Raw genomic sequence first — 9,616 nt, forward strand, 5'->3', positions numbered from 1 at the left:
ACTACTGTATATATCTGTTCTACTATATTTGACCCACTTCACCTACCATTTTTGGAATCCTTTGCTTTTTAGGAAAATTATGTTAAATCGATCCGGAAGCCTCAAGACTGTCTGCTGCATCCATAGTATGATTGTGTGAATATCCCAACACACCCAACACAAGCATTTTTAAAAATAGCTTTTCCCTCCTGGGCTTATAAGGTCACTTTTTCCACTTTTTGCTACTTTTCCTGCATCAAGCTCATTTATTCTTACTCCCAGTTGGTGGGGAGAAAAGACCACTGAACTTGGAATCAGATGGATTTTGGTCTGAATCCAAGCTCCACCACTTGGTAACTGTGTGACCTTTGGCAAGTCATTTAACTTTTCAGAACGTCCATCTATCAAATAAACGAAGGGGTTCAAGTTCTCTCCTGCTTTCAGAATCTGTGAAAGAAAATTTTCATGAACTCATATTGATAGTTACTACATCAACAATCAGATACAAAATCCCATGGTGAAGTTGTATATCACTTTTAGGGGCAGGGCGCAGTACTCTCTTCCCTGTTCCACCTTTGCTTTTCCATGTTGGGAGACGGCTGGAAACATCCCTGTAGGAGAGGTTTTATTATCCTCATTTCACAGGTAAGAAAATTGAGGTCTAGCAAAGTTGTGGCTTGTGCAACATCTTAGAGCAAGTAAGTGACCAAGCAAAGACTAAAACCCAGATTCTCTAATGCCTGGTCCAGCTTCTTTCCATGATGCATCCCTACTACTTTAACAAACTGGGCCTTTCAGTGAGAAATCAGCTTTGTTTTGAAATGCATGTACTAAAGAAAAGTCTTCAAATCCTCTCCTAAAGTACAGTTAGTGAGTAATATAAAATCTCCACTTAGGCAACTTTTACACATTCCATCCAAGATATACAAAATCAAGATTCCCATGGCAACCTAGCCTTCCCCTTTGAGGAAGTGCATTATCACAGGGCCCTTTGTAAAACAATCCGCCAACACAGACACTTGAATACAAGACCAGGAAATCCTGGCCCTCTTCTATTCTGAGAACAAGGCAAACACTTTTATCCTTTCCATGCTCTACATTTTCTTCTCCAAGTTTCCTTAATGAACCATCCCCCACTCCTCAACCAGTCCTGCCTTTTTGTGACCTTTTTGCTTCTTTTCCAGTGGGAATTACTTGTAATTTTTTTCAATGTAGGAGAAGAGACTAGGACTAAGGGGAAAGCTTCAATCCCTTCTTTCACATTTGGGTGATGGTAGACAAGGTAACCCCATTGTTAGATTTATCTTTCTGGGTATCAGGCTGTCTCCTGCTCTGTAGAGAGTCTTACATGTAGGCCAATGGTATGGTCTGAAATCATGGGGATAAGAGCCCAGTTCCTTCACTTCCAGGTGGGTTTGGTTCCTGTCTGTTCTCAGACATGGAAGCAAGGACTAGGGGGAATGTTGCAGCTCAAATTGTCTCCTGGCTGATGTGTCCCCAGAAGGCAAACTTTCTTCATGATAATTATATGCCACTTTGGCCCTGAAGTATTTCAAGTGCAAATTGCATTTTCACCTGCCTCTCAATCCTTATCCTCCAGTCTAGCAACTTTGGAACAAAAATAATGACTCACACAAGCTCCTTCCAACTTGGTACTGTGGTCACTTGGATGTGAAATAAATCACTGGACCCTTTGTCTATTCCACTGCAAGGAAGTCAGCAGTAACAAAAAGCCCCTTCTGGAAAGCTTTGGAGAGCAATTTTCTGTCAGTACAAACCCATTTTCACAGTAAGGAGAAAAGGAGTTTTTCTTTACTACTCACAGGTGTTGACTCAATTTTTCAACAGTAACAAAGTCAAATTTAATGTATTTTGAAAATACTATTGTTTTGATAGATTCACATAGACTCCTTTCAGATCCAGAAGTGAATTTACTCACCCTGCTATTTTGAAGCATGTCTCTTATCAGTGGGAATTTAAAATGTTTTCCTCATGAAATCTTTCAGATACCTACTGGAAGACTGATAAAAGTGATAAGCAGATTCCCATTTTTTTTTTTTTTTTTTTGTGGAGGACAGTTAGGTCCAGGGAGGAAAGAACACAAAGTAGGATACATAGTAAGTTTAAGATAAAACCTTCACAAGAACCAGATCTCTTGACCTCAGTCTGCTGTTAGTTCCACTGAACTTGAGATGATCAGTTCTGGGAACTACAGTATTCCTTCCTTATATCTGCATTGTGAACATAGAGAACATTAGTGTACTACAAAGTACTTTTATGGAGAACATGATTTGTATTAAGACTTGCACATTTAAATAGTTGTGGGTTTTTTTTTTTTTTTTTTTTTTCCTGTATCATTTCATTTTCTCCAATAGTCCTCCAGTAATAGTATGTGGTTTCCGGAGTGGAACTGCTGACACTGTTAACCAGCTACATCATGATACCCTAGCTTAGGAATGTGCTATTTGATGAATGAGAAGGCTTCAGAGCACTTTGAGCTGCTCAGAACAAAGGCACTGGACAAATTCAAAGTGTTATTGTTATGGCATTATCTAAGGATAGATATTTTACTAAATATTTTCGTTTCAGTATTCATCTTTCGGTGTCTACAAACATTCATTTGCATTTACGGAATGATGCTTTAAAAATAAACTTTGGAAAACAACTGGATGTCATTGGATATTCTTGACCCTACTGAGTATTTCAAGATAACTGACAATGATGGCACCACGAAAAAAAAATGAAATTTCTTAAAAAAATTGGAAATGTATCTTTCATAGAAAAGATCCTTTATTGGGTTTTATTATTTTCTCATCTTTACTTGACAGGAGTCACTTCTGACAGTGTTAATTTTGATTAGTTAATTTCATCTAGGATCAGCAGAATTCAGATTTGAATGGCCATTGTTCACTTATCAAACAGAAGGAAAATGCTAAGTGTTCTTGATTACAGTATAATGGATTACTGGTTCTTCCTCATTTTTAAGAAAAGCCTGATTTTTTAGGTCATCTCCACTTCTAGAAATTCTATACCCCTAATGTAAGGGCCATCAGAGTGACAGGGAAAACAAATAAATAAGAGGGAAAAGCAGATTATCCCTCAAGGTGGAGAAGTTCTCCTCTCCTCTCATACACAAAGCAGTGTCCTGGAGGTTGGACGAAACCAATATTACCAAGTAGCTATTAGATGCCAGGCACTTGGCTTGGCCCTTTCCTAAATATTATCTCATTTCATCCTTATACCAATGCCGTGAAATAGATAGTACTCCATTTTTTACACCTGAGGAAATTGGGGTTCAGATTATATAATTTGCTTCAGTATACTGACAGAACCAGAATTTGAACACATTTTTTTGTATTTTTTTTTTCTGTGTTACTTCATTTGCAGCAACCTCATTCATTCTGGACATGGAGAGGAACTGACTTTGCAAGTGGAAATATATCCTTATTTTTGTGGTCACATCAACGTATTTTACTCTCAACACAAATTTACAGGCTCGGGGAGGGGGCTAGGGCTTCAGACCTTAGGAGATATGAAAGGAGGGTAGAACTTAGTGTTCTAAGACCCGGATTTAAAGCCTCACCTAGCCACTTCTAGATGTGTGCATTTGGGCAGGAAATGCAAGCCTCCCTGAGGCTCACTTTCCTCACCTAAAAAACGGGGATAACCCTGAGTGCCTCTTTGTTGCTCAGATGTGGCCCTCTCTCTCTCTAACTAAGCCACCTTGGCAGGTGATCTCACTGCCCTCCCCCCATGTGGGACCTGACTCCCAGGGGTGTAAATCTCCCAGACAACCAGGATATGACTCCCAGGGATGAATCTGGACCCGGCATCCTGGGATTGAGAACATCTTCTTGACCAAAAGGGGGATGTGAAATGAAATGAAATAAGTTTCAGTGGCTGAGAGATTCCAAATGGAGACGAGAGGTTACTCTGGTGGACATTCTTATGCACTATATAGATAACCCTTTTTAGGTTCTAATGTGTTGGAATAGCTAGAAGTAAATACCTGAAACTGTCAAACTCCATCCCAGTAGCCTTGACTCTTGAAGACGATTGTATAACAATGTAGCTTACAAGGGGTGACAGTGTGATTGTGAAAACCTTGTGGATTGCACTCCCTTTATCCAGCATATAGATGGATGAGTAGAAAAATAAGGTGGGATGGGGGGATGATTTGGATGTTCTTTTTTCCTTTTTTTTTTTATTCTTATTTTGATACTTTCTGGTGTAAGGAAAATGTTCAAAAATGGATTGGGGTGATGAATGCACAACTATATGATGGTACTGTGAACAGTTGATTGTACACCATGGATGATTGTGTGGTATGTGAATGTACCTCAACAAAACTGAATTTAATTAAAAACAAAACAAAACAAAACAAAACAAGAAAAACACAAACAACAACAGCAACAACAACAACAAGAAAAACGGGGATAAAACAGTACTCACCTGACAGGGTGGTTGCCAGCTGCACTGAAAGTGCCAAAATGTTTTTCTCACACAGGGCATTCAGGAAACATTCTCTGTAGTTATTGCTATCTCTGGAGGACTCCCATGCTCTGACATAACATAGGGATGTTTCTAGCCAAAAGTGTGCATCAAGGAATGGGAAGGCAAATGATGGGATTAGTCAGTCTAAGAGGGAACACACAATAAGGCCTTGAAGATCATGTACATCAAACTTCCCTTCTGAGAATCACTGGGGTTTCTTAAGCTAAAAATGAAGTGTCTGTTGCTCAGTGAAAATAATGAAAGCCTCTCCTACTTTGCAGATACAGTTGATATATTTTTTCAACTATAATTTTTTTCTCCCATAAATGTTAAAAAATATTTTCTTTATTATAGAAGTTGTGGGTTTACAGAACAATCATACATAAAATACAGGATTCCCATATACCACCCTATTATTAATACCTTGCATTGGTATTGATGATGGCACATTTTTATAATTGTGCTATTAATTATAGTCCATGGTTTAACTTAGGGTTCACTGTTTGTGTAGCGTAGTTGCATGGATTTTTTAAAAAATTTTTATTCTGTCACCATATACATAATCTACTATTTCCCCTTTTAATGAAATTCAGATATTTATTTTAGTGCTGTTAATTATGTTCACAATGTAGTACTACCATCGCCACTATCCCTTACCAAAACATTTCCATCATTCCAAATAGGAACCCTGTACATTTAAGTCTTAACTTCCCATTCCATATCCCCACCCTGTTTCCTGGTAAACTATATTCTAGATTCTGACTCTAAGAGCTTGCTTATTTAATTGTTTCAAATCAGTGAGATCATACAATATTTGTCCTTTTGTGTCTGGTTTATTTCACTCAACATGATGTCTTCAGGGTTCATCCATGTTGTTGCATGTATCAGGATTTCATTCCATTTTACATATGAATAATATTCCATTGCATGCATATACCATATTTTATTTATACATTCATTGGTTGTTGGACACTTCGGTTGCTTCCATCTTTTGGCAATTGTGAATAATGCCACCATGAACATCAGTGTGCAGAAATCTCTTCAAGTCCCTGCTTTCAATTCTTTTGGGTATATACTTGGTAGTGGGATTGCTGGTCCATATGGTAGTTCTATACTTAGCTTTCTGAGGAACCACCAAACTGTCTTCCACAGTGGCTGCACCATTTTACATTCCCACCAGCAATGAATGAATGTTCCTACTTCTCCACATCCTCTCCAACAATTGTTATTTTTTGTTTTTTTTTTTAATAGCAGTCATTCTAATGGGTGTGAAATAGTATCTCATTTTGATTTAATTTGCATTTCCCTGATGGCTAATGATGTTGAACATCTTTTCATGTGCTTTCTGGCCAATTGTATGTCCTCTTGGAGAGTTATCTGTTCAAGTGTTTTGCCCAATTTTAAATTGGGTTGTTTATGATTTTGTTCTTAAGTTGAAGGATTTCTTTATATATTTTAGATATTAAATCTGTATTGGATGTGTGATTTTCAAATATTTTCTCCCATTGAGTAGTTGGTCATTTTACTGTCATGGTAAAGTCCTTTGAGGTACAAAAGTTTTTAGTTTTGGTGAGGTCCCATTTATCTATTTTTTCTTTTGTTGCTTGTGCTTTGGTGGTAAAGTCTAAGAAACCATTGCCTAACATGAGGCCCAGAAAATGTTTCCCTATATTTTGTTCTAGGAGTTTGATAATTCAGGCTCTTATATTTAGGTCTTTGATCCATTTTGAGATGATTTTTGTATAAGCGTGAGGTAGGGGTCCTCCTTTTTATTTTTTTCCAGTTGGATATCCAGTTTACCTAGCCATTTGTTGAACAAGTTATTCTTTCCCAATTGAGTGATGTTTCCCCATTGTCAAAAATCCGTCTACCATAAATATAAGGGTTAACTATTTGTATTTGATAGTGTGATCAATACATGTCAGGATGTATTTTTATTCATGTTTATCCTGTTTAATGTTCTCTGGGCTTCTTGGATGTACATATTCACATCTTTTGCTAAGTTTGGGAAGTTGTCTGTCACTATTTCTTTGAATATTCCTTCTGCCTCTTTCTCTCTTTCTTCTCCTTCTGGGACTCCCATAATGTGTATATTGGCATGCTTGATGGTGTCTCAGAGGTATCTTAGGCTGTTCTTGCTTTTTATATTTCTTTTTTCTTTCTTCTCACCAGCCTTACTCATTTCAAATGTCTTGTCTTTAAATTCACTGATTCTTTCTTTTGCCAGCTCCAATCTGCTCTTGAAATCTTCCTGGGAATTTTTCATTTCAGGGAGAACTACTATTGAACTCCAGTAGTTCTGTTTGGTTCCTTTTTAAGTTTTCTGTCTCTTTCCCAAGACTCTCATATTACTCATCCATTATTTCCCTGATATCCTTTAGTTCTTTCTCTGTATTTTCCTTCATTTCCTTGAGCATTTTAAAGATCATTCTTTTAAAGGTTTTGTTTGGAATATCCATATTCTAGTCTTTTTCATTGATGGTTTCTGGATTTTTATCCTCTTCCTCTGGATGGGCTATGATTTCCTCTCTCTTCTTGGTGTACTCTTTTGCTGCACAAAAGACATTTAAAAATTTTTAAATTTTAACTCTGGGATTTATTCCCTCGTATAGCTGTTTCTTGGTTTTATTTCCAGGTGGTGATAAGACCACCCTTCTATCAGTAAGGTCTTCCTAGGGCAAATGCAGTGTGCAGGGTTTTCCTTATCTTTCTGGGCCTTTGCCTTGTCCTGGGCTTTTGCTTGTTAGATGTTTTGGAGTTCCCTTGCTTACAAGTGTTTGGTTGTTCCTTCAGTTTCCCAGGAGACAGATCTCCTCCTCCCAGGTATTTGAAGCTAGCAAGCCTTTGCCCCAGATTGTCTGTCTTTATAGTTTCTTCCACTCCTTTCACTGTACCAAGCTGCTTTTGCCTGGAGGGAAAATTCTGGTCAGAAGGGCATGCTGGAAAGACTTTCCCCAAGTCAGTCCTTCCTACCCCAAAACAGGGCCAGGGACCCATGAAGCAGGTGTAGACTGGCTCTGAAGTATCCTGATCAGGAAGGATGCTAAGAGATTTTTACATGGCTTCCCAAAGCTGAACTTTTTTGACCTGTCAAGCAAATGCAGCCCTTCAACTCACTGTCCCCTGTAGCCCTGAGGAAGCATAATGTCTTTAAGTGTCCTCTGCTGTGGCCTTTGTCCCAGGAGGATTGAAACAATGGCCACCCTTTGAGCCAGGACCGCAGGGACCCTAAGTTGCTAATCAAAAGCCATGATCAGTGCCCGGCCTTGCCCACTCCTGGTCTTGTGGAAGAAGACTTTTTTTTTTTTTAAGTTAACGGTCTTTTTATTGGAAAAAAAAAAAAAGACTAGCATTTACAACTCGGAATGGACGGAAATTGTAATTTCTTGAACAGCAATGTTGACGGGCTGTGCTCAAGTCCACAGCCTACTCTGCCGGCTCCAGGTCATGGTTCAGGAGGTTTTAAAATCAGAGAGTCCAAAGATGCTCCCTTGGTAAAGGTTTCTTTTTTAAAAATGTGTGTGGACAGTGACAGCCTGACCCCGTTTCACTCTAGTGCAGAGAACACGAACCCCACACACGCAGGCACCCTCGGGCTGCGTCACTGCCACCGCGGGTCGGCGTGCACAGGACAACAAGAGGACCGTCCCACCAGTGGGGCTGTGTCGCCAGAGCTTATCCTTCACCCACTTTTCTGCACATCATCCTGAGGTAAATCAATTTTAAAAAGTATTTTCAGTCAACCAGTGATGACAATTTATGCTAACAAATTGAATAGAACCCTTCTGAATAGGTTTTGAATTTGTTTTTTCATTTTTTGTTTTTAATACAAATGCCTGACTGTGCTCAATCGTCAAGCTGCATGCATGAAAAACTGGCCAGCCCAAACAGTGTATTAATCATTAGCAAATGGAACTTTAAGGAGTCCACTAAGTGCTTCCTTATCATTAAGGTAGTACAAGTATTTATATTGTAAAACGGATGTGTAGCTTGATCTTTAGGGGACAGGACCACCAACCAATACATGCAGATTTTTGTGTGTGTGTGTGGACAGAAGGTACTTTTGACATTCAGTTTTGCTATACAGAAACAGAATGAATAAATGAACTTTTTTTTTTTTTTTTTGCAAGAGGTAAGTAAAAGATTCAATTTGATTCTTCTAGAGGGGGGAAAAGGAGTTGAAAGTAGGTCTTCATTTTGCAGTCATCATCTGTACGAATTCTTCATAGTTGACTTGTCCATCCCCATCAATATCTGCTTCTCTGATCATTTCATCTACTTCTTCATCTGTTAGTTTTTCTCCTAAGTTTGTCATGACGTGACGTAGCTCTGCCGCACTGATGTAGCCATTGCCATCCTTGTCAAAGACTCGGAATGCCTCACGGATTTCTTCTTCACTGTCTGTGTCTTTCATTTTTCTAGCCATCATGGTCAAAAATTCTGGGAAGTCAATGGTGCCATTACCATCAGCATCCACTTCATTGATCATATCCTGTAATTCAGCTTCTGTTGGGTTCTGACCCAGTGACCTCATGACAGTTCCAAGTTCCTTTGTTGTGATGGTGCCATCGCCATCTTTATCAAATAGGGAGAAAGCTTCCTTGAATTCAGCAATCTGTTCTTCGGTCAGCTGATCAGCCATGGTGCGAGCGAAGGGAGGAAGAGCAGAGGGAGAGAGGGTGGCTGTACCAGCGCAGAGGCTGTGACCGCGGGAGTGCTTCCGCAGTTGCTGCTGCTGGCTGCTGCAAAGGCGCGGTGTGAGCTCTGCACCGTGCCGCCGCCGCCGCCTGCGCCGCTGCCGCCTGCAAATAGCAGCACCACCCCCGCAAGCCTCCCAGAACCACTGCCCGGAAGAAGACTTTTATTTCTCTTTCTGTCTCCAGCAAGCTAACCAGTGGCTGGACTGCATGGTAGCCTGCTGCAAGAGTTGGGATAGGCACCTGTAGCCACCAGTGGAGAGAATAATTTACAGGTTTTTACTGTACTGTATCAGCCTCTTCCTCCTTCTCTTCCCTGGATACTGTACAATGTTTTTGTCACCACTGGAGTTTCAAAATAGTTGTTTCAGACAGCTTCTGCCTGTTTAGTAGTTGTTCTGGTGGAAAGACCGAGTCTTGGAGCTCTCTACTCTGCCATCTTCCCA

At 39.7% G+C, this 9,616-nt stretch overlaps 1 protein-coding gene across 1 annotated transcript; it reads right to left on the reverse strand.

Moving 5' to 3' along the window:
- Nucleotides 1–8,525: 8,525 nt before the first annotated feature.
- On the reverse strand, nucleotides 8,526–9,310 carry LOC119523161 (calmodulin-1). The gene has a single exon (XM_037821944.1). The coding sequence runs from the start codon at nucleotides 9,113–9,115 to the stop codon at nucleotides 8,666–8,668; it is 450 nt and encodes a 149-aa protein (XP_037677872.1). The 5' UTR covers nucleotides 9,116–9,310; the 3' UTR covers nucleotides 8,526–8,665.
- Between the last annotated feature and the right edge of the window lie 306 nt (nucleotides 9,311–9,616).

The sequence above is a fragment of the Choloepus didactylus genome, chromosome X, assembly GCF_015220235.1.
Source record: "Choloepus didactylus isolate mChoDid1 chromosome X, mChoDid1.pri, whole genome shotgun sequence".
Lineage (NCBI taxonomy): Eukaryota > Metazoa > Chordata > Mammalia > Pilosa > Megalonychidae > Choloepus > Choloepus didactylus.

Coding starts and splice junctions, on each gene's coding strand:
- LOC119523161 (XM_037821944.1), bottom strand. CDS start 9,115: ATGGCTGATCAGCTGACCGAAGAACAGATTGCTGAATTCAAGGAAGCT.